At 42.7% G+C, this 26043-nt stretch overlaps 1 protein-coding gene across 3 annotated transcripts in view; it reads right to left on the bottom strand.

Annotated features, from left to right (window-relative positions):
• The window catches only part of LOC110494193 (nck-associated protein 5-like), a 106491-nt gene that overhangs the window by 14021 nt on the left and 66427 nt on the right, over positions 1 to 26043 (bottom strand). For all 3 annotated transcript variants that reach the window (XM_021569023.3, XM_021569021.3, XM_021569022.3), the window contains 6 exons: positions 19029 to 19104; positions 16466 to 16600; positions 8567 to 8635; positions 8316 to 8354; positions 8060 to 8179; positions 4396 to 4488 (listed from right to left, as the gene is read on the bottom strand). In XM_021569023.3, coding sequence (XP_021424698.2) covers positions 4396 to 4488; positions 8060 to 8179; positions 8316 to 8354; positions 8567 to 8635; positions 16466 to 16594 — 450 coding nt within the window. In that variant the 5' untranslated portion in view covers positions 16595 to 16600; positions 19029 to 19104. The remainder of the gene's footprint in view (positions 1 to 4395; positions 4489 to 8059; positions 8180 to 8315; positions 8355 to 8566; positions 8636 to 16465; positions 16601 to 19028; positions 19105 to 26043) is intronic.

Below are 26043 nucleotides of genomic sequence, written 5' to 3' on the forward strand. Positions count from 1 at the left end.
GCCGTTGGGGGTACTTCGGTGAGTGGTGGGGCAAAACAGGAGGAACCTTCAAAGCAGAAAATGTTATGGTGGCGCTAGAACATTGAGCGAGCCGAGCCCCTTTATATTATATTAATTTGTGGGTGAATTAATCCTGGGAATGAGAATGGACTTTGTTCACTGAGGAACCTCCTTGGAACGTATTAAATCCTTGGAACACATCAAATTAGTGGATTCGGCTAATTCAGCCACACCCGTTGTTGACAGATGTATAAAATCGAGCACACAGCCATGCAATCTCCATAGACAAACATTGTCAGTAGAATGGCCTTACTGAAGAGCTCAGTGACTTTCAACGTGGAACCGTCTTAGGATGCTACCTTTCCAACAAGTCAGTTCATCAAATTTCTGCCCTGCTCGAGCTGCCCCCGTCATCTGTAAGTGCTGTGATTGTGAAGTGGAAACGTCTAGGAGCAACAACAGTGTTAGGCCACACATTCTCACAGAGCGGGACCACCGAGTGCTGAAGCGTTGAAAAACAGTCTGTCCTCAGTTGCAGCACTCACTACTGAGTTCCAAACTGCCTCTGTAAGCAACATCAGCACAAGAACTGTTCTTTGGCCTAAGATCACCATGCTCAATGTGAACCGCCAGCCGTCAGCTGGAGTAAAGCGCACCGCCATTGGACTCTGGAACAGTGTAAGCGCGTTCTCTGGAGTGATTAATCACACTTCACCATCTGGTTTGGCGAATGCCAGGAGAACGCTACCTGCCTGAATGCATAGTGCCAACTGTAAAGTTTGGTGGAGGAGGAATAATGGCCTGGTGCTGTATTTCATGGTTCGGGTTAGTCCATGTTAACGCTACAGCATACAATGACATTCTAGATGATTCTGTGCTTCCAACTTTGTGGCAACAGTTTGAGGAAGGCCCTTTCCTATTTCAGCATGACATTGCCCCCATGCACAAAGCGAGGACCATACAGAAATGGTTTGTCAAGATCGGTGGGAAAGAACTTGACTGGCCTGCACAGAACCCTGACCTCAACCCCCTCGAACACCTTTGGGATGAATTGGAACGCCGACAGTGAGCCAGGTGTCATTGCACATCATCATTGACCGACCTCACTAATGCTTGTGGCTGAATGGAAGTCCCCACAGCAATGTTCTAACATCTAGCGGAAAGCCTTCCCAGAAGAGTAGAGGCTGTTATAGCAGGCAAGGGGGGACCAACTCCATATTAATGCCCATAATTTTAGAATGAGATGTTCGATGAGCAGATATCCACATACTTTTGATCATGTACTGTAGTGTATGAGTATGAAAATAAACCATGATAACTAACAGAATATGTCCAATGCTGGTGAAGCAGAGGTAAACAAAATATGAGTTTGCTGAGCTGATTAAGGGTCCCTCCCTTTGCCCTCAGAACAGCCTCAATTCGTCAGGGCATGGACTCTACAAGGTGTTGAAAGCGTTCCACTCCAACGCTTCCCACAGTTGTGTCAAGTTGGCTGGATGTCCTTTGGATGGTGGACCATTCTTGATACACACAAGAAACTGTTGAGTGTGAAAAACCCAGCTGCGTTGCAGTTCTTAACACAATCCTTAACACAATCTGGCTAGGACTGTGGTGTTCACGAAATTTCATCAGCTGGTGATTGTCAAGCAAATAACTGTCGGTCTCAAGGTAACTGACAGTTAATTAACATACACATTTACTATCTCCTGGCTTCCACACAAGTCATTTTAAAAAGAATAATACATCCATGTAATATTGCCTACACCTTCACAATAAATCCATTATTTATTTTAGACAGGTCTAAAGAAACATGATATAAAGAAAATGTTGTCTATTTCAGAAGAACAGAATAGCATACTCTGAGTTGTCCTTATGTTAGGTCCTGATCTGGCTATGCCATAAGGCTGTGGGCTACACTAGTTCATTTAGAATTCCGTGGCATTAGTTTATATTATTTTATAGTTTGAAGAATAGAATTGAACAAAGCTGAATTAAATATAAATATTTTCTCCAAACCATTTGAGGGAGTGCGCACATGATGAGCGGTTAACAAAGAAATAGGTACTCCTACATGCTTAATTTAGAGTTATTAATGTAACTTTAGTTCTACAAACGTTGGGCTGCATGTTTAGATTTTTAAAACATTGTAAGGCTGCATGATGCGACCAATGATGATTTGAAAAAAAGTTGCTTGAAAGGCATGAGCTCTGCTCAGTTTTTTTTGCTCAGGCTGTACCACACTCCAATAGTCTCTCATTCACAATTTGATAAGCACTTGATAATGCCTCGAATTTCACGGCGGCATCCCCTTTGTGGCCGTAATAGACCCTAAAAAAATCCATGCCTTTTGCGGCCCAGAGTGCTGCGTTGTGCCCTTCTCCCAGAGGGGCTGCGTTGTGCCCTTCTCCCTGAGTGTGCTGCACAATCAAAAGCGTCTCTCACTCACATGGCTCTCCGTCACGTGATCGGGTCTTTCTCACAGGCTATAAGTTAAGACAGACACATCTGGGACACAACTGCACGCGTCCTTATCCAATTCCGAGGTGAATATTAAAGATATTGGAAGAACTGTCCACATTTACTTTTCGTCAGCCAACCAGATGAGTAGGCCTAACGAACAGCAAAAGCACTAACCTATGTCAATCTACTATCCCCCATAGAACAAACGTTGACCTATTCTATTCTGTGCGAGAAATAAATATTCCAAACATAGTCTGGGACAGATGTGGGATGCGATAGATCCCAAATTAAATCAACCACTAGTATCAAAAACCTTTTTTATGCAATGTGGCTGATCAGAACGTTTAGCTTAAAATGTTGATAAACTACTAGGCTATTTCTTCACATCATAAGAGCAGCGGGAAAACACCATTATCAAAAGTGACCGCAAATGCAATTATGCATGTAATGCTTTTATTATAAAGGTGCATTGTTATAGTAAACATTATCTTCCCCAAACTTGAAAGCTGCTTTTATGCCAGTTAGGCTCCACAACCCTTGTAAAGTGGTTTTCATGTGCTTAATTTTAAGAAGTTATTTAACCACTTTAGTTATGATACAAACCTTATTAAAACATATAGGCCTATGGGGCTAGGGTACATGAGGTGTGAGACTATGATTCGAACATTCACAAGGGATAGGCTAATATTGTCACCCATCAGACTATTCTTGATTTAATATTGTCTTTACATATACTAAATAATATATGTGTGACATTTGTTTTGATTTAGAATGGACCATTATTATGCACCTGTATTGAAGCAGGGGCAGCTGGAAAAAATACATGTCATCTATGCACTTAAATAGCGACTGGAGGACGCTTTTCCCTGTGGTTTATTTGCATGCCAGGTAGGCTATACTCCTGTTGTAAATATAAGCAATGTGCTTAATATTAGGAAAGTTGAGAAATAAATATAGTAGGCCTAGCCTATAGAAAGCTGATGGGATCCTCCTCTTTTCAGAGGCCATCACTCCGTTTTCTCACGCAATTACATAGCCTATTGAAATGTTGCACAACATGAGCTCATGGGCTCTCATGAAGTGTTTGATTAGATTTTTTCGAATACATTAGCATTGATGTCAGAGGAATTAGAGGGCCAATAGAGTGCTGAGTACCAGGCAGTTAGAAAGTTTGATGGGCTACTAATAACCATCAGAGCTTGGAGATGCCTAATTACCATGACTAAACGGTCATGTGGAATTTGACTGCCTTCATTTTGCACAAATTTGTTTACATCCCTTTAAGTGAGCATTTCTCCTTTACCAAGATAATCCATCCACCTGACGTGTGGCATATCAAGAAGCTGATTAAACCGCATGATCATTACACAGGTGCAGCTTATGCTGGGGACAATAAAAGACACTAAAATGTGCAGTTTTGTCACACAACACAATGCTACAGATGTCTCAAGTTGAGGGAGCATGCAATTAGCATGCTGACTGCAGGAATGCCCACCAGAGCTGTTGCCAGAGAAATGAATGTTTATTTCGCTAACATATGCCATCTCCAACATCGTTTAGAGAATTTGGCAGTGCATCCAACCTGCCTCCCAACCGCAGACCACGTGTAACCACGCCAGCCCAGGACCTCCAAATCCGGCTTCTTCAGCTAAGGGATCGTCTGAGACCAGCCACCCGGACAGCTGATGAAACTGAGGAGTATTTTGTCTGTAATAAAGCCCTTTTGTGAGAAAAAAATTCATTGATTGGCTGGGCCTGGCTCCCCAGTGGATGGGCCTATTGACTGATTTCCTTATATGAACTGTAACTTAGTAAAATCTTTGAAATTGTTGCATGTTACGTTTATATTTTTCTCCAGTATATGTGTTCGTAATTCTATGGTCAAAGTGAAGTTTTAGTCAGGGGTCAGGGTTTGTGTGTGGGTCAGTTGCTCACCTTGAGTTCCCTTTGGCTCTGGGACACCAGCAGCTTGTCACTGTCCATGGTCAGGGGCTCTGTGCTGTGCTCTGGGACAGACACCACCTGCAACTGGAACGGGAGAGAACAGGGAGAGAGGAATGACAGTAAGGGCACCATATTGACTATTGTCATTCTCTGCACCCTCTCCTGATTTCCTTTAACCTGCCTCCTAATACACAGATAAAAATGGCATTAATGGAGCGGGCCAGCCTCTTTTCATTCCCATCTCAGCCCGGAGTAATTAAATTGCTTCGGCAGTGAGATGGCATCAGTTTTCCTTATGATTATTATATTCATGACAAAGAAAGGCGATGGCGAGGCAGAGGCTCTCACTCTGTATGCGAGGAAACATGTTTATTTTTTCCCCCACAGGTAAGAGACGCAAAGAGAACGACTGAAGAATACAGAAAAATGGAGGCGTAGGGGGAGAAGAGAGGTAGGGAGAAGGGGTTCGATTTTTGGGGGAGTTGGGGACAGTTAAAATGTTCATTTACAGTAATAGAGAATGTGCCATTTTGCTCCCCTGGCAATTACAGGGCACATCTATTTAGATTAAATACTGTTTTGAGATTTCTGCAGCAGATTGCTTCTTTCTCCTATCCGCTCACTACCGTGGAGCGGTTGGAATACTAATACAGTTGATAAGAAAGAGAGAGAGAGAGCAAAGGAGTTGGGGTTAATAAACAGAGCTGAAGAAAGAGAGAGGGAGGGAGGGGGATAGTGTCATGAACGTCATCAGGGAAATGACCAGACCAAGGTGCAGAGTGGTGAGCGTACATTTTCTCTTTATTTAAAATGTCACCAACAAAACAAGAAACGTGCAGCTTACTAGGGCTATACAGGCCACTAACAAAGACAACTATCCACAACTAAGGTGGAAAAACAGGCTGCCTAAGTATGAATCCCAATCAGAGACAACGATAGACAGCTGTCCCTGATTGAGAACCATACCCGGCCAAAACATAGAAACAGAAAACATAGAAATAAAGAAACTAGAACACCCACCCTAGTCACACCCTGGCCTAACCAAAATAGAGAATAAAAGCCTCTCTATGGCCAGGGCGAGACAAATAGAGAGGGAGACAAGTGGAGAACGAGGTGCCCTGTGTCACACACAAAGAAATGAAAAATATGACCAAGGTCACTGAACATCTTTATCAAAGACAATCTCTGCCTCTGTTCTTTTGAAGCCAAATTCTCAGAAACTTAAGAGTTGCTGTATAAACACCTCAGCAGGGGATTCTAAAACTATACTATGAGAGCAGCACTTTTGTCCTTGGTTTCTTTAAACAAGGCCAAAATGGATAGAGTAAGAGCTCCAAAGAGCTTTTGGGCTCCAAGCTACAGTCCATGTTACAATTAATATTAGATATCAGTTAGGATCAAATAAATCCAAAATAAGGGATATCTAAACATCTATCGGACCTCAATGCATATTACATCACTAGCTGCACTTCAATAGAACTACAAATAACCGTTGCTTCATTTCAGCTTGACAACAGTCACCTAAGCAACAACAGTGATGAGATCAGTGTGACAGAGATGAGGGAGAACTTCTCATCTCCCTCCCAAATGAAAACAGATTCAAATCAGAAACACTGTGCTTATTAGGTAGGAAACAGAAACAGCATGACACATGGGCCCTATTATCTTTTATATAAAACAGCGATAAAACAGCGATATAATCATAATGAACAGGAGACAAGCAAGGCAGTGGTTTAGATACAGATGTATGATCTTAATTTGATCACTCCGTCACAGAGAATTTTCCTGCAAACTTGTAGTGTATTTGAGGTTTAAAAAGGCTGTTACAGTGCCTTCAGAAAGTATTCACACCCCTTCACTTTTTCAACATTTTGTTGTTACATTTCAAATAGATAAATTGAGATGTGTCACTGGCCTACACACAATAGCTCATAATGTCAACGTGGAATTATGTTTTTCGAAACGTTTACAAATGAATTAAAAATGAAAAGCTGAAAAGTCTTGAGTCAATAAGTATTCAACCCCTTTGTTATGGCAAGCTTAAATAAGTTCAGGAGTAAACATCTGCTTTATTAACACGTTCCATAATAAAGTTGCATGGACTCGCTTGGTGTGCAATAATGATTTTTGAATGACCACCTCATCTCTGTATCCCACACATACAATTATCTGTAAGGTCCCTCAGTCGAGCAGTGCATTTCAAACACAGATTGACCCACAAAGACCAGGGAGGTTTTCCAATGCCTCGCAAAGAAAGGCACCTATTGGTAGATGGGTAAAAAAAAAACAGAATATCCCTTTGAGCATGCTGAAGTTATTAATTACACTTGGAGAGGGATAAAAACACTCAGGGATTTCTTCATGAGGCCAATGGTGACTTTCAAACAGATATAGTTTAATGGCTGTGATAGGAGAAAACTGAGGATGGTTAAACAAAATTGCAGTTACTCCAAAATACTAAACTAAATGACAGAGTGAAAAGAAGGAAGCCTGTACAGAATACAAATATTCCAAAACATGCATCCTGTTTGCAAAAAGGCACTAAAGTAAAACTGCAAAAAATGTGGCAAAGAAATTAACTTTATGTCCTGAATACAAAGCGTTATGTTTGCGGCAAATCCAACACAACTCATCCCATTTTCAAGCATGGTGGTGGCCGCATCATGTTTTGGCTATGCTTGTCAACGGCAAACACTAGGGAGTTTTTTAGGATAAAATAAAGAGCTAAGAATAGAGCTAAGCACAGGCAAATCCTGGAGGAAAACCTGGTCATTCTGCCTTCCTACATACACTAGGAGAAAATTTCACCTTTTAGCATGACAATAACCTAAAACACTCAGCCAGCTAAACACTGGAGTTACTTAACTAGATGACATTGAATGTAACTGAGTGTCCTAGTTACAGTTTTGACTTAAATCGTCTAGCAATGATCAACAGACAGCTTCACAGAGCTTGAATATTTTTTTTAAGAATAATGTGCAAATATTGTACAATTCAGGTGTGCAAAGCTCATAGAAACTTACCCAGAAAGACTCACAGCTGTAATCACTGCCAAAGGTAACATGTACTGACTGACTCAGGGATGTGAACACTTGTGTAATTTTTTTTTTTTTTTCATTTTTAAATAAATTAGCAAACATTTCTAAAAACATATTTCCACTTTGTCATTATGGGGTATTGCACGTAGACGGGTAAAACATTATCATATTTAACATATTTTGAATTCAGGCTGTAACAACAAAATGTGGAATAAATCAAGGGGAATGAATCCTTTCTGAAGGCACTGTAATTTCCACAAGCATTTTAAACTTGATTCCACTTAACAAAAAATTTATCAACCCATGCAAAAATGTCCATGAATTATAAACCACATTTCTTGTTGCTTCGGGATAATTTTCCTGCTCTAAGAAAATGGTCAAATTAAGATTGTAATGCATACAGATGTACTCACACACACATATACACACACACACACACACACACCTTCTTTGGTCACATTTTCAACAACTGTCTGTCAGTACTCATGACTAATTCTAATTAATTAATTAATGTCTCCTGTCGCATTCAATCTAGTTTAGAAAAAACTACTGAAAATAAAATGAAAAGCAACTTACTGTCGAGAGAGAAAACTGTCACACACACACACGTTCTGTACCTGTTGCAGAGAGCTTTCCTGGGGGTGTAGTTTCTGGGCAAAGAGCTCAGTCAGAGTTCTGTTCTGTCTCTCCAGGTCAAACACACGCATCTTCAACTTAATACACTCCTCCCGCAGGTCCTAGGACAAAACACACAACACAAATAAAAAAACAACTGACACACACACACACACCTTGTTGTGTAATGAACTGTTCCTTGACTTGTTAGACTTCAGTCTGAACATCATTGACTTGTCTTGATGCACCATGTCTTACCTTTTGACTCAGAAGGGCCTGTACCACGTGGTTGGCAACCTGAATGAAATATAATACAAGTTTAATCTTTGCTTCGGTCTGTGGTCAGAAATTGAGAATGATTTTGGAGTCTTAAGAGTGGACAGTAATCATAGCAGAGTATAAAAGCTGAGACATTTTAAGTAATGGGTACAGAGACAGACAGAATACAGTGTGACAGTGTCAGGATGACATTCTCCTAATGTATACTGCAGCTCTATATGAAAACTCACCTCATCCAGACACCTTTCATACGCCTCTCTCTGGCTCTCATTCGCAAGGGCCAGGACTGAATTATCAGCCTACAAAGGAGAGAGAGAGGAGAGAAAAGAGATAGACGTATGTAATCGGTGTCTATCGAAAGCATTCATTTGACAACAAAGATCAACCTCTGTTTCATATGATCCGTTTCAAATGTCTACACCTAGAATGAAAAAATCCCTTGATTTCACAATCTTTCCCAACAATATGTTCTGTTTCATTTCATGGAGAATTTAACAGTGTTAAAGAATGGAAGAAAGAGGAAATTATGAGGTAGGAATTTTTCTCTTCTCCTTGCTCTGATAGGTGCAGATGGAGTCACAGAGAATCCGGCCACCGGCTCATTCGCCATGATCAAAAGCGCGAATATGTCACCGCGGCGAAGACGAAATCGAAGGGCTGATAGGGGACAGACTGAGTGATGGGGAGAGAAGGAACAGAGTAGAAAGAGAGGGAAAGAGAGGGAAGCATTCTGAAAGATTGAAAGAAAGAGGGAAACAGAGACAAGATGAGGAGGGTTAGTTGTTTGATTTATTTGAAATTATTAGGATCTCTTTCAGTACTCATTTGGACTAATCTTCTAAGTGCCATTAAGTAGTGGAGGACGAACAGGCTGATTGGAATAAAAAAGGGAGAGAAAGAAGAAAAAATAGAAAACAGGCACTAAAACCACCAGTGTCTGCACATCAAAACAGCCCTCACACATTTAATGCTCCCTCTACAGTGGGTCACAGAAGCTGTGACGGGCCCAAGTGCTCAATGATCAGGTGAACGGTGAGGGAAAAAGGAAGACGAGAGACCAAATAATTTCCCCGCACTATAAATTCACATCTCAACCGAGCAGAGAAAACAGAGTTTATGACGTTTCGAAGGGGAACAGGAATCAGAGACTAGCTTAGTAAAAAATTATTGCATTATCAAGGGTGTGTGTGTGTGTGTGTGTGTGTGTGTGTGTGACAGAGAATGTGTGAGCAAGCCAGTTCAGTTCAAGCCAGATAAAGGGCGAGATCATTTCTTAAATAGATAAACATATACACATTGGTCAATGTATAATCATATGGAGATTTGGTTCGGCCTCTGATTTGAGCGTTAATCACCTTTAAAGTAGGACTTGGTGGATCCCTCGGTGAGCAGTACAAGATGATCACAATCAATATAATTCCCCGCAGAACAGGGAAGAGACGCAGCAGCAATTACAGCCTGATTCACACATCAATACACCGCTGTGCTAAGGGTGAAGGTGTGTGCACGTGTATACAAATTGGGACAGGGAGAGACCGTTTGTGAAAGTGTCATCTTTGTAGTGTGTAGGTAGGGAAATTTTCTGTGTGTGTTTGAGTATATGTATATATATATATATATGTGTGTGTGTGTGTGTGTGTGTGTGTGATCCTGTCACGTCTGAAACTCAATGGGTCGCTCAACTACCCAACCTGAGAGCAATATGTGTAATAAGCTTCAATGGTGTCCTCTACACAAAGTGTGGGTTGGCTGACATATAGAAGGCAGAGGACCATCACCTGATTCTGCAACATTTCATAAGTACTGCAGGGCCTCAGTCGAGGGTATATAACCACAGTAACAGTCACTCTCCATCACAGTGGCATGATTATAAAACACAAAAATGTTTTTTTTTTTCTAACAGTCAAAGACTGTTTTTAAAGCACTTTCTTTCCCACCTCTCATTCTGCCACTAGGGCTCAGGAGATAGGGTCAGAAGAGCTGGGAGACTTCAAGGTGTTATAACAACTTTTAAAGTGCTGCAGCGGTCTATAGTGCTGAGTTAAGAGATTTAACACAGGCACTTAAGGCTCTAATGGCAGAGCCTTTTAGATTTGTCGATAAAGCAAAGCCCTGAAAGTAGCTGCAGGTTACTCAGTCGTGTGATATCCATCATCTTGTACTAAGCTGAGAGGAGAGTGGGGGTATGTCATGCAAAGTGGCCCCTGGCTCCCCGAACATCCCTTCCAAAATACCCTCATCGCCAAAAGAGATAAAAAATAGTGAATTAGTAAAATGCGGGGAGGGATCTTTGACGCACAAAACCATTCAAAACCAATACTATTATTGAGCATATAAATGGTATATTCACTTGCCATGCCAGGCTCTCAGCTGACTTCTATGGCCTTCCACCCATCACTACATACATAAGCATCCTATTCATTCAGAGATCAGACTGTGTTAAAACAGCTTATTTCACGGGAGGAGGGAGACACCTGGTGGAATATGATACAATTAAATGCATAGCCCTGAAATCAGGGCTATCAAGAGTCTAAGAGTGGGAGTGCTGATCTACAAAGCATCTCAGAAAAGGTTCTGGGAATCCTGCTAAAACCTGTTTTAAGACAAAAACAAAACAACTCTTAGCTCAGAGTAGGTTTAAGGAGGATGTTAAGACACTGCCCAGACAAACTGTGAGCCAGGAGTAAAATCAACTTCTAAAAGTTTCTCAGCTCTGTAATCACAACAACTTGAGGTACAGCAAACTGCGCCCGTCCTTATCCAATTCCGTGGTGCATATTAAAGAACTGTCCACATCTACTTTTCGTCAGCCAACCAGATGAGTAGGCCTAATGAACAGCAGAAGCACTAGCCTATGTCAATCTACTATCCCCCATAGAACAAAAGTGGACCTATTCAATTCTGTGCGATAAATACATATTCCAAAGAGTCTGGGGCAGTTGTGGGATGCGATAGATCACAAATGAGTAAATCCACTAGCATCCCAAAACTTTTTTACGCAATGAGGCTGATACAACAGATAAGAACGTTTAGTTTAAAATGTTGATAAACTATTAGGCTATTCTTCACATTATAAGTGCAGCAATGCGCACACGGCAGTAGGCTTCAAGTGCGAATGTTCCATTAGCAGGAAAACACCATTCTCAAAAGCAACCACAAATGCGATTATGCATGTAATGCTTTTATTAAAAAGGTGCAAATCATCTTCGCAAAACTTGAAACTCATGCGCTGTTTATGTATGCCAGTTAGGCTCTACACCTCTTGTAAAGCAGATTAATGTGCTTAATTTTAAGAAGTTATTTAGCCACTTTTGATACAAACCTTATTAAAACATATAGGCCTATGGGCTAGGCTACATGAGGTGTGTGACTATGATTCGAAGTAGCACATGATTCGAAGTAGCACAAAAAAGGCATTGTTTCTAATGCTGGGCATCATTCACAAGTGATAATATATCATTCACAACTGATAGGCTAATATTGTCACTCATTGGACTATTCTTGATTTAATATTGTCGTTACATATACTAAATAATATATGTGTGACATTTGTTTTGATTTAGAATGGACCCTTTTCATGCATCTGCAACGAAAAATCGATATCATCTATGCACTTAAATAGCGAATGGAGGACGCTTTTCCCCATGGTTTATTTGCATGCCAGCCAGGTAGGCTGTACTCCTGTTGTAAATATAAGCAATGTGCTTAATATTAGGAAAGTTGAAAAATAAATATAGTAGGCCTAGCCTATAGAAAGCTCATCCTCCTCTTTTCAGTAGAGGCCATCACTCTGTTTTCTAGCGCAATTCCATAGCCTATTGAAATGTTGCACAACATCAGCTCATGGGCTCTCATGAAGTGTTTGATTAGATTTTTTAATACATTTGCATTAATGTCAGAGTGATTAGAGGGACAATAGAGTGCTGAGTACCAGGCAGTTAGCAAGTTTGGTAGGCTACTAATGACCATCAGCAGCATCAGAGCTTGGAGAAGCCTAATTACCGTGACTAAGCAGTCACATGGAATTTGACTGCCTCCATGGATCATGACCGTGGTAATACAGTCACCGCAATAGCCCTACTCCCAGTCCCTGCTGCTGAAAAACATCCCCACAGCATGATGCTGCAACTACCATGCTTCAGTAAGGATAGTACCAGGTTTCATCCAGATGTGACACTTTGCATTCACGCCAAAAAGTTAATTCTTGGTTTCATCAGACCAGAGAACCTTCCTGACCGCTTCTACCCCGATTGCTCAGTTTGGCTGGGCAGCCAGCTCTAGGAAGAGTCTTGGTGATTTCAAACTTATTCCATTTCAGAATGATGAGGCCACTGTGTTCTTGGGGACATTCAATGCTGCAGAAATGTGCTGGTGCCCTTCCCCAGATCCGTGTCTCAGAGCTCGACGGACAATTCCTTTGACCTCATGGCTTGGTTTTTGCTCTAACATGGCTTGGTTTTTGCACTGACAGGTGTGTGCCTTTCCAAATCATGTCCAATCAATCAAGTCATCAAAGGATGATCAATGGAAACAGGATGCACCTGAGCGCAATTTCACATCTAATAGCAAAGGGTCGAATACTTATTTCGTTTTTTTTATTCTTAAAAAATTTGCAAATTATTTCTAAAAACCTGTTTTATTTCATACATTTAAAAATAAGGCTGTAACGTAACAACATTTTGAAAAAGTCAAGGGGTCTGAATACTTTCCGAATGCACTGTATATCCTTCTTAGCTCTATGGTGCAGGTGAGGGGCTCTAGTGCCAAAATTAATAGACTGGGGATGCGGGGCAACTTGTAGAACAGAAGAGCTGAAAGGGGTCAGATATCATACCATTAGTTTTAACTGAAGTAATATGTTAATGATAGAGTTCCCTAATCTATTGCACGATAACAGACCCCAAACCAAATCGAGAATGTGCATATAACAGGTAAGACCACCATTCTATCAAAAGCTTTCTCTGCATCCAGCGATACTGCTAGTGCTGGATTCCGGAGAGAGCTAGCCCTTGACATTACATGAGAAAGGTCTCATGTTGTTGGGAGGATAAACGACTTGGTACAAACCCCACCTGATCCAGGTGTATTAAAGAGGGGATAGCCTTCTCTATGGGCATAGCAAGGATCTAGGCAAACAATTCATTGTCGTTATTTAATAAATTCAAAGGACGAAAGTGGTCATTTGCATAGGATCCTTGCTAGGCTTTGGTAGCAGAGAGACGGTGGCAGAACGCATGCTCATTGACCGATTATCAATTATGTCAGTGTACAATATTTACAAGAGTACATGTTTCATTTTGTAAAAAGCCTGACAATACAAGATTAGAGATTATTTTAGCTACTAAAATACTGACACGCCTGGCTGCTCCATTAACTGGTGCTGAAAATACTTTAAAGATGAATTGTCATTAAAAAGGTGTGTTTCTTGTAACATAGCCACATCACAGGCTAGGGATTTCAAATGAGAAATTATTGGACTTTATTCAAAATCGTATTCACTTTCAATGAAATCAGATTTATATAGTATTAGATTCCATTTGTGACAATGTGTATAATATCAGCCTTAGTAAGGAGAGAAAGGACTCGGCATCAATGTACTACTGTTTGTATTCTGTACCAGTAGGGAGGGAATGTGGAGGGAACACACAAGACAAACAAACATTAAAGGATGTCATGAGGCAAATAGAAAACACGAAACAAAAGTTAGATAGATGCCCTATCCAGCTCTTATTCGTGAAAGAACAGGTGTATGCGCTGCTATCCACCATAGCCAGACCTCTTATTAGGTGGATTTGTTTCACCCTCACTGTGCTCTCCAGACCAGTGCATTGTTCGAGACTGCACGGCAACCGTGCGCAAACGAGAGTCAAAACATAACCACCAATTTCAAGTCTACACCAAAACATTATTTGCACAAATTTGTCTCCGTTATTGCATAATGTATTGGCCTGGTAAGCTGGCTATAGCCATATTTTAGAGTGCCATTAAAGGCATTTATTGCCCTTTTTCTGTATATATTTTACCAACACTCGGTCAATATGAGGGGAGAAAAGTAACAATCTCAACAAAAACATTAGAGACTAGTGCAGTCCTTCATCGCCTCAATAACTTGCCCGAGTTACAAAACATTTTTTAGGGAGCCGTAAATTCAAGTCCTTGACCACATCTTCTGCGCTACTGTAGAGACTGTATGTTTCTTCCCATCTATGGTGACGATGTGTCTGGCTGCATACAGTAGGGGTGGTCTGTAGGGGTAGTCTGTGCCCTGAAGTTTCTTCTTGATGTTGGCATACTCCACGCAATGTAGTTGGAGCTCCACTGGGAAATCATGGTACACATGGAACGGTCTCCCTCCCCAGATCAGCTTCTCCTTCTTGCCTGCAGCTCTCATGATGTTTTGTCGGTTACCCCACTGTAGCAGGCGTATGTAGTATGGACGCGGTGGTTTGGGTGGGTTTGACCGGGATCGGAAGCGTCTGATGTCTCTCCATCTCTGGTACTGGGTCAGTCTCTTTCATGTCCAGAATGTACCGGAGTATCTCATCCATCTCATCTCATCCAGCAGGCCCACCTGAACCAGGTTATTCCTCCTTCCACGCGATTCCAGGTCGATCACCTTAGTATTCAGGTGGTCCCGGTCTTTAAGTTGTTTTAGGTCTTCTCCGTCCACAGAGTCTCTTCCTTGCTTACTCTGTTCAGCACGGCCTTGGTGTCTTTTTAAGTTCTTTAGACTCATTGAGTCCATCAAACCTCTGCTAGAATGATACCTTAAGTTTGGTGACCTCCTCAGTCAGGTGCGTCTCCTCCTCGGTCATAAATTGTTCGGTTGGACACCAATCTGTATATTGTTTCGTTGCCGTTTGCCCGGTCTGCTGTTGGACTCCTCTACCAGTCATTCGTCAAACTGTGTACAAAACGCAGTTTTGCAGTTTACAAAATAGAAGTGGGCGTTTGAGGGTGTTAAAGAGGCTATATTTTGCTGAATTTCAACATCTGGAATGTGAAAGAAACTAGCATGCCATTCCGTGGCATCATGTTATCCTGACTAGACATATTTTGTAACAACATGATGTTGCCCTCCAAAATGGATAACATGAAATAACAACTTAAACAAAATCAATTTTTTTATTAGCTTAGTGGTTATAAGTATTTAGTGAAATCTTTGTCAAAAGCGCTAGAGATACTGTTGCATGTAGGTCTAGATTATTTATGGATTAATCATATAAAAATATGAAATATATAAAAACCTTATTTTAACTCCAGTTCAAATGTGCACGTGGCGCAGGAACCACTGACTCACTGCATTTTTCTATTATCAAGACACCTGCTGGTAATTCTTAACTGGTTAGGACAGCTCATGAGGTCTCCTAAATATCTGTGTGACTCTTATGACTAAAGACGGTTCATGCATAGCTTTTACTTTTGCCCACAACAGTAGGAGTAAAATGTCTCTATTCGCAGCAATTTTCTACTCTGAGACACTATGTGTAAACGGGCCCTGGTTCCCCCAGTCCATGTAATCTTATTCATTGAGATGTAAAATGCATAACTGTCCCTAAAATCAGCACTCCTACCCTGAGACACTTGATATATACGCCACCATGTGCACATCTATCAAATTGGCATCATCTTGAAAATAAATATGAAATACAAATTCTACTAGCATTAATAATGACACAGTGCTAGTGATGGTATTACAAGTAAATATCACTGCTGCTCTAGGATGAATCAAAGACTGATTCTTTGAGTTTGGTTGTTTGGACTGAAGCATGTGATCGTTTCGACAGCTGCAATTCTCGGTCAAAGCAAGCAACTGCATTAATTAAATATTGCAAACTGTTATTCGTTTCCATTGAATGCTTTGACTGATGCAGCTCTCAGTCTCCAGGTGTACCCAGATAATCCCCACCTCCAGGGGTCAAGACTAAAGCCCTTTCTCAATTCCTCTTTTTCTCCTTCTCAAAACCAATTGAAGAAGAAGATCCAAGGGGAGGGAACCTTGGACTTTCTCATCCAATACAGTTGAGTAGGTGAGGAGATCGGATGTGAGGAATCAAAGAAAGACAAATTGGCATACAGCCCACAGTCTTGTGTTCCCCAGCCCTTCCCTCTTTCTCCCTGGGTCTCACCTCCAGCTCCCTGAGCCTCTCTAGGAGCTCCCTGCTGCTCGCCGGCTCCTCCAGGTATGGCTCCACATCGCCCTCTTCTGACTCAAAGGCCTCATCACAATCTCTCAGCTCTGTCTCTTCAGACTCCATTACTACCTGCAGTGCAGAAAGGACGGTCAGGGACACGGTTAGTAACGGTGCAGGGTTAAGTTGCCCCTAGAAGCTGATCTTGGGTCAGTTTTGCGTCCGGCTAAGAATTAAGGTCAGGATTGGGAGAGGGTTCCTGAACCTAGGGGAAATTTCACCCCGAAGCTTAGAGAGAGGTTGGGGACACGGTTACCATAGTAATACAGAAGTTGGGTAATAATGTCACTGCACACAATAACAACATCAACATTTCATGGGGATTTGTCATGGTTTCACACTCTTTCCAGGGTGATAATTAAAATAAGCTTTTATATTTTCACCTACATTTCACCTTTCCACCCACTCTGATTTTGGTTACGGAGACTGTTTTCAGTAGTGATAGTGACAATGAAAACTGGATTAATTGAGATTTAAATGAATGCTGTACCCGAATAAAAAGCTGTACATATGAATTTTTAACACCCCTGATCATACGTGCATGACACTCACATTAATGTAGCAGGGGATGATTCTCTAGATATAGTTTCATTTGATCACCAGGTCACCATGGCTGGGCCAGAGGCGGCGAAACAGAAGCTCTGTGGTTTATAAAAACTTGCCAGACTCACTTTCCATCCAAGGTTTCAGAGTCCTTTATCAAACTATCAATCACGATCATGTGAAGATGAGGTCTCGTGATTTATTAGGAAAATAATAGAGTTATTCAGTAGAAAGAACATTAGAGTTTTAGTCTGAAATACACAATACCACTACATTTAGGCCCTACTTTGAGGTTTAAAAATGGAACAGTTGTGTCTTTACTCTTCTCCCCAGCTTTGTGCTTTATTGGGAAGGGCTGCCACCTCAGGCCATAAACCAACCAACCAGTCTATTGTATCCAGAGGATGGGCCGTAGACAGGGCCAGTAAATTAAAGCACAGTCGCCCCTATTCTAACCCCTTTCTCTGCCCATCCAAAACAACCTATTGACCCTTTTCAAGACGGCCAGAGGTATCTGAAGCGTGGACTACGTGGGGAAAACTGCAGTCTTCTCGCCTATATGGGATTCCACAGAGTTTTAAATGGCAGATTTACATCTATAATACGTTATAAAAAGGAATAAAAAGATGAATAATGATGGAGGACACGGCAGACATAAAACAAGTATGGGGTGACAGAGAAGTAAAGAGAAACTCTCTCAGGTGAGGAATACATGAGGTACCGCTTTGAAGCACACTTCAGAGAGACTATTTTGGTCAGTTAAGGGGAAAAGTTCATCCTTTGCAGCACACTTCAGAGAGACTATTCATTCTGGTCAGTTAAGGGAAAAAGTTCATCCTTTGCATAACTGCCAGTGTTGCGACAGTCTGCAGTAATTGTCAGTTTATGGTCCAATGCAGCTGATCAGAGCTGAGGTAACTGTCTTTGACCAGGGGATTCATTTATGGAGGGATCAAAGTGAACAGGAGGCTGTGTGCCAGAGTCTGATGCTGCACTATATAGGGCAGGGGTGGGCCAGAATTTTGCCTCGAGGGCCACATCGGGATTTCAAAATTCTATGGAGGGCCGCACAGATTTTTTTTAGCCCAAAAAAAATTCTGTCCAGAAAAAGGGCTTTTGAAAATATAGGAGGTCAGGGTAGCCTAGCGGTTAGAGCGTTGGACTAGTAACCGAAAGGTTGCAAGTTCATCTCACCGAGCTGACAAGGTACAAATCTGTCGTTCTGCCCCTGAACCGGCAGTTAACCCACTGTTCCTAGGCCGTCATTGAAAATAAGAATTTGTTCTTAACTGACTTGCCTAGTTAAGTAAAATAAAAATTTCTCCAAATTTTGTAACTACTTCAGATTTTCAAGTGTGCCCTGGAGTGTTTTTTTCTAACCCAAAATAATAATCCCCCCCTCAAATACAGGTTTTGATATGGTCAAACCCGTGGACCATAGTTTGCCAACCCCTAATATAGGGAGTAGGGTGTCATTTGGGATGCACCCAGAGAGGCCAAAGAGTCTAGGCCAGACAGAGAGCACTCTCAGGGACATGTGATGGGTGCCACATGCCGGCTTAGATCAATACACTGCCACCGCTGCAGCCTCTCCTCTCCCATGTATCCCTCTTTCTGAGAATCCAAAATAAACAGGGCAGTTGTATAATCAGACTTGCGTAGTTAGGGGGTAATTTTCACAAAGTCACATGAAAGGTAAAAGGGAACAACATTGACATTTTGAGTGTTCCTTCACCTTTTCCTATCGGTCTGCAGGTCAGTGCTTTTCTCTTCTATTTCGTGATGACGTCTGTCTGTTGACGTGATAGAGCTTAGGGGTTGGGTTTTGATTCAGCTAACAATTCAAATAATGGTTCAAAAATGACTAAAATAGACTCATGGTGATGAGTGAGTGAGTGAATGAGTGAGTGAGTGAGTGAGTGAGTGAGTGTGTGTGTGTGTAGGAGGGGGTACCCACCTGTCAGGCTGGATTTACAATGTGCAGAAAGGACAAGTTTAGTTATGATGCCCTTCAGGCCCGCTCCACAATTTACCTGAGAAACACATAAAAAAGGACAAAACTTTAGTCTCACGGTCTCCCCCGAGTTAACTATTTAGTTTAACATACATCTTCCAGGGAAGAAAAACACACCAAAAAACAACATTGTAATCCCCCAAAATGTAATGCTAAACATTCTTTCACTATTTTCGCAGCCATCCTCTTTAAGCATTTGCCATAGCATGTGGCACTTAGATGTGACACAAGACAAACCAAAAACAGTCTATACCAGCCAGTCCACTTCATTGACATTTCCAGCACCCTTTCCAAATAAACCTGCAAAACATTCTCTATCCAACCCTACAGATAAACAACTGCATCCAAACTAGGTTCACGTAAACTGACCCTTTATGCTAGCCCTGTCTGGCATTTCCAAATCACCAGATATAACGTGCTACATCTTTAACCAGTTTGTCCACCTTTTAAAATAAAAACCTTCTAGCAATAAAGCTCATGCCCATTCCCCACTATGGGATTTGTAATGAGTTCATATGAGTTAACAGATAGGGTCATGAACTGATAGTACCTCAGATGGTAAACCAGGACACTACAATGCATTGTTTCTCACTAGCTCAAACCCTGTACCTAATTCAAAGCTCAGGGTTTGCGATAAACCAGCAGAGCTGAATTCCAAGTGGTTAGTCTACTAATGGTTATGTGGGGTTAGTTTAGAGATGGTTGCGGTTTGAGATCTGATTGGGAGTGGATCGGATGTTTAGGCGTCGGCCTGATGGAATGCACAGCCTTAGAGGAATTTGTTGACATAAAACATAGCCCAATATGGAAGCTTATATTACCTACTGAGAGCGAAAAGCTGATTCATCACCAGAGTGAAAGCTGATAGATCAGAGTGAAAAGTGAGAAACGAAGGAAGACTAAAAAAACAACAAACTCTGCAGTGAAAGATTCTTGGCAGGCATTTTCGTCCTCTCCCCCTCTCCACACCCTGTTCCTCTCACTGTCCGTCCCATGTCACTTCTGACAGGCAGTTCCCCATCTCATCCTCCCCTGGACTCCCTTGGACCCCTTCAGGTGCCAACGTTTACAGTTAGATAAGCATTTGAGAGCATCTGCCCTATCCTCCCAGAGTTCCCCTCTCTAGAAAGCACAGACAGGCAAGGGCTGGCGCTGCCAGGTGGGATGTGTTTTCACACCACCAAACAGGTGCTTCAGAAGAGCTCCTTAAAACCTGTCTCAGTCTTGACATCAGCTGCTGCCTCCCAGACATTACTGTTAACCCCCACCACCTCCCATGTTAGGGGAATGCCTTCTGTTCGGGGCAGAGGGAAAGAGAAGGTAAAAAAAAAAAAAGATTGCGATGGACATGTTGTTTTATCATCCCCGGCCGTCTCCCTTCAAACCTAACAAAGATAATCCACCACACATAAAAAAAATAGACACAGCAAAGATGCTTATAACATAATTGAATAATACTGATCTATCTATGCAGCAGAATGTGAGGCTACATCTTTCAGTAGATAACCTAATAACAGCGCTCTCACTACAGTGGGCCGTACGTATAACCTATCTAATCTCTGATCTACAAGGTAAACTCTACAGTGAGACTCGTCTTATGACTACAGACACTAATTGCTAGGGTTAGGCTATAGCCTCACGTGCCAGGTTTCGATGGTGAACAAGACAATATATGGGCTGAACCCAATGCCGGGATCCTGTGAATCACTCCAATGATAAAATGCCCTGAGGAGTCAGCAGACAAAGCATCGGAATGAGGACCAGACCTATGAGGCCTGACTTCACCAGCAGCCGCCGCAGCGTTGGGGCCAGAGAGACTTAAACCACTCTGTGTCACTGTGCACCTGGAGGCTGTGGAAGGGGGGGTAGGCAGGCGGCAGGACGTTATTTCAGCGTGAGTATCAGGGAGGGTAATTCCACAATTGTCTGCCAGGAGTGGGCATCAGAGATGGAGGCTCAGTGGGTTCGCAGGCTGTTTTTTTGGAGAGTGGGTATGTGGAGTCAACACACAAAAAGAAAGAGGCATAAAGAAAGATATACTGAACAAAAATATAAAAACTCAACACGCAACAATGTCAATGATTTTGATTGATGAAATTGTTTTTTCCCCTCATCAATCTACACACAATACCCTTAAAACAAGTTGAAAAAAATTGCTACAAAGTTGGCTCAGCTGTATTTAGGGAGTTTCTCCCGTTCTTCTCTGCAGATCCTCTCAAGCTCTGTCAGGTTGGATGGGAAGTGTCGCTGCACAGCTATTTTCAGGTCTCACCAGAGATGTTCGATTGAGTCTGGGCTCTGGCTGGGCCACTCAAGGACATTCAGAGACTTGTCCCAAAGCCACTCCTGCGTTGTATTGGCTGTGTGCTTAGGGTCCTTGTCCTGTTGGAAGGTGAACCTTCACCCCCAGTCTGAGGTCCTGAGCACTATGGAGCAGGTCTTCATCTTTCCCTCGATCCTGACTAGTCTCCCAGTCCCTGCTGCTGAAAAACATCCCTACAGCATGATGCTGCCAGGTTTCCTCAAGATGTGACGTTTGGCACTGAGGACAAAGAGTTCAATCTTGGTTTCATCAGACCAGAGAATCTTGTTTCTCATGGTCCTAGAGTCTTTAGGTGCCTTTTGGCAAACTACAATCGGGTTCAAGACAATCTTGTCTTGGCGCTATAGGCAGGTGTGTGCCATTCCAAATCATGTCCAATCAATTGAATTTACCACAGGTGGACTGCAATCAAGTTGTAGAAACATCTGAAGGATGATCAATGGAAACAGGATGCACCGGAGCTCAATATCGAGTCTCGTATCAAGGGGTCTGAATGTCTAAACCTGTTTTTGCTTTGTCATTATGGGGTATTGTGTGTAGATTGATGACGATTTGCCTTTATTTAATCCATTTTAGAATACGGCTGTAACGTAACAAAATGTGGAAAAAGGGGTCTGAATACTTTCCGAATGCACCCAATATACACAGAAATGACGACGGGGAGAAAACGGTGTCATGACAGAATTGGAGGAGAGAAAGTGGTATAACGGGAGAAAAGAAAACGGGAGTAGGAAGAAAGAGATATATACCAATATAGAGATGCAGACAGAGGTGTAAATTGTGGGGGTGGGGAGGTGGATTTGACTACCCCGTCTGAACGCAAATCAAAAAGAATTCTACCCTCGGGGGCATTTCTAAGCTCCTGCCAAGAGCCCCCACACACCCCCCACCCCACCCCAACCCGCCTTGGGAGCTCTCCTTTTCCTAAAAGACTGGGTTAGGGTACGATCACAGAAACTAGAATATTAATCCACACTCCCATGCATGATAAGTCCCATTCCACTATAATTAGCTCATCAAAACAACTCAAATATATGCCATCGTTAATTAATCGTGTTTCGGGTGGGTGGAAAGGGAGAGGGAGTGATCGGAGCTGTGGTTTACAGATTAAAATCAGGTGCTTATAGGGGTTAAAAATAGAGCAGATTAAACAATCAATCAGTCAAACAATAACACATTTGATCCAAGGGCCCTTTGAACATGGCAGGGTAAGAATTCTGCACGTTCTCCAAAATAAGCCAAGCCATCTGTTGAAATGAATTTGTCATGACAGCGGGAGAAACTCCTGGAAAGGGCATAGAAGAACTGAGTCCGAACTGTACAGCTACAGGGAAAAAAGTTATCCAAGCGTTTTAAGAAAACCCTATCCATTACTACTGCAATAAAAGAGCTGTGTCTGTTTGCTGTAAGTCACAGGGTGAACTGCAAAGTCTGGAAAACACTAAATCCTTCCCGTCTTTAAAGTAAAAACAGAGGCCAACATTAACAAAGAATTACAATCTTATCAAAGACCCCTCAGACCCCCCTCTTTCCTCTTTGCCAACTCTGATGGGCACAAGGACAGACAACCCCCACATCCATGTTTCTCTGTTGATTTGCCCTCCCCGTCACTTTATACACAGATCTCAGCTAAACATAGAATCACATGGTTTATTCATCGCTCTGTGACCGCCGGTAACTTCAGAAAAAAGTTGACTCCAAATACAAAGTTGCCAATGTCTTTGCAATTGATGCAAACAAGTGACGTATGAAAACCGAGGTGACTGCATTCAAATATAAACAGTAGGCTATAGGCCTATTTCAACCATATTGAAATACATTACAGGGCCCGTGACTAAAGCTCCCCCATCTTGATCAACTTTACCTCAAAAACTCCTTAGAGTTTGAGCTCCTGAGAGTTACAGCCTCTGTCTGACTGAGTCAGTGCTGTGACATTGCAGTAGTCAGCAAATTCACCCAACCGAGCGTAGCGGAGCAGAACAAAACATAGGCTGGGGCAGCTGAGGAGCTATAAAAACCAGACCCCGTCGGTCATTAATGAGACATAACCTCAAATACCTCAGACTAGCTTATCAACAGAAACAGCATCTGTCTGTACTTTAGTGGAGGACCCACTGTGTCCTGACTTCACCAAGCAATGTTTTAGAGGCTTCGTGAGAGTGTTGTAAATTCACCACTCATTCAAGGTTTTTAGGCTCTTTTGAGCCCTTCTGTCTCTGTGAAGGTTGGTTGGCTGTTTTTTGAGGCATCAAACTCTGCTGACAAGATGAGTTACAGACGTGTCCTCAAAGTCACGGTCACGGTGAGATGTCTAGCTCTTTGAACATCCCCAACTGCATGGCATACATACCCAACACTGGCCAGCCATCTGGCATGAATACCGCGTGCTTAGAGGACTCCTGAAAAGGGATAAAATACTGTGGACTGGTTCTCACATTTGAGGAGACCAGACCAGAACAACAAATCAATATAGTGTATGTCCCAAATGGCACCCTAGTATTCCCTTTACAGTGCACTACTTTTGACCAGAGCCCATAGTGCCATTTGGGACGCACCCTTGGCCTTTGTTCTTTGTAAAAGAACAGCAAGCACTAACTAGTCCAGCTATTAAAACAATTTAGCACTCAATACCAAGTGAGAATCGAGAAGTTATGTGTTCAAAACCCTTCAGTCTGGAGGAGTTGAGGCACACACAAACACACATGCACTCAAACACCACCCTCATTGCTAAGCCTTATGTCTACACACCAGTGTATCACTTCCCCAGGGCTTATTACAGTTTAGCAGTATGAAGGCCCACCCACAACACAACACTGGTTAAACAAACAATCCAGTGTTTTTAACAAAGAGAAATACACATACGGGAAGATCATGATAGAGCTTGGTATAGGGTCATGGCACAGGGTGATATTGGTATAGGGTCATGGCGCGGGGGTGATATTGGTATAGGGTCATGGCGCGGGGTGATATTGGTATAGGGTCATGGCGAGGGGGTGATATTGGTATAGGGTCATGGCACAGGGTGATATTGGTATAGGGTCATGGCGCGGGGGTGATATTGGTATAGGGTCATGGCGCGGGGTGGTATTGGTATAGGGTCATGGCACGGGGTGATACTGGTATAGGGTCATGGCGCGGGGGTGATATTGGTATAGGGTCATGGCACAGGGTGATATTGGTATAGGGTCATGGCACTGGGTGATATTGGTATAGGGTCATGGCGCAGGGATGATATTGGTATAGGGTCATGGCACGGGGTGATACTGGTATAGGGTCATGGCGCGGGGGTGATATTGGTATAGGGTCATGGCGCGGGGGTGATATTGGTATAGGGTCATGGTGCGGGGGTGATATTGGTATAGGGTCATGGCGCGGGGGTGATATTGGTATAGGGTCATGGCGCGGGGGTGATATTGGTATAGGGTCATGGCGCAGGGGTGATATTGGTATAGGGTCATGGCGCGGGGGTGATATTGGTATAGGGTCATGGCGCAGGGGTGATATTGGTATAGGGTCATGGCGCGGGGGTGATATTGGTATAGGGTCATGGCGCGGGGGTGATATTGGTATAGGGTCATGGCACGGGGTGATATTGGTATAGGGTCATGGCGCGGGGGTGATATTGGTATAGGGTCATGGCGCGGGGTGATATTGGTATAGGGTCATGGCGAGGGGGTGATATTGGTATAGGGTCATGGCGCGGGGGTGGTATTGGTATAGGGTCATGGCGCGGGGGTGATATTGGTATAGGGTCATGGCGCGGGGTGATATTGGTATAGGGTCATGGCGAGGGGGTGATATTGGTATAGGGTCATGGCGAGGGGGTGGTATTGGTATAGGGTCATGGCGCGGGGTGGTATTGGTATAGGGTCATGGCGCGGGGGTGATATTGGTATAGGGTCATGGCGCGGGGGTGATATTGGTATAGGAGCCTCTTTTCACTGTTTTGCCCATATTCCTCTAAGTACAGTCATGTCAGAGCTGCAACTGGCAAAAATTGTAATGTGTGTAGTGTAGGATAAGAATGCCAAAGCCCATTCTACTCTATAAACAGTTGCTTTAAGCTTTGTTGAAATATCTTACGCACATTATAATATAATTCTGCTGACTAAGTAGAACAGAAACATCAAATGAAGCCTGCAGTGCCCCCTTCCCAATGCCCCAAATATGGGTTACTCCTCCTGCGGGCAACTGGTTATGACTACGCCAAGTTGAGTATTTGGGGCTAGTAGCTGATCCATGCCAACGGGTGACTCCCGGTCACGCACCCATTTCCACAGCAGCCCAGCTGTTTCATCCTGCTCCCCCTCCCCCGTCATCATGTAGAGAGCTTCTGATCACCGCCCGCCACAACAAAACCCAGGCAAAAGCCTGCCAGCCAGGGGATTAGCAGCCCGCTGACAAAATTAGACACAGAGAGAAAAAAACAACCATACACACACAGACACAGAGAGAAAGCATATACAAATATTAACCTAAATGCTATTGCGTACACATGCAAACGTGTACACTGACACACACATTCTGCATGCAAAAATTAGCTACAACACACACATGATCTAATAAACACATCCACATGCATCCAGTCCACATACACAAATGTGCACAAAGAAGTACACATTATGCACAGAATAA

This window comes from Oncorhynchus mykiss, chromosome 17, assembly GCF_057628025.1.
Source record: "Oncorhynchus mykiss isolate SJ-2025 chromosome 17, ASM5762802v1, whole genome shotgun sequence".
In the NCBI taxonomy this organism is placed as follows: domain Eukaryota; kingdom Metazoa; phylum Chordata; class Actinopteri; order Salmoniformes; family Salmonidae; genus Oncorhynchus; species Oncorhynchus mykiss.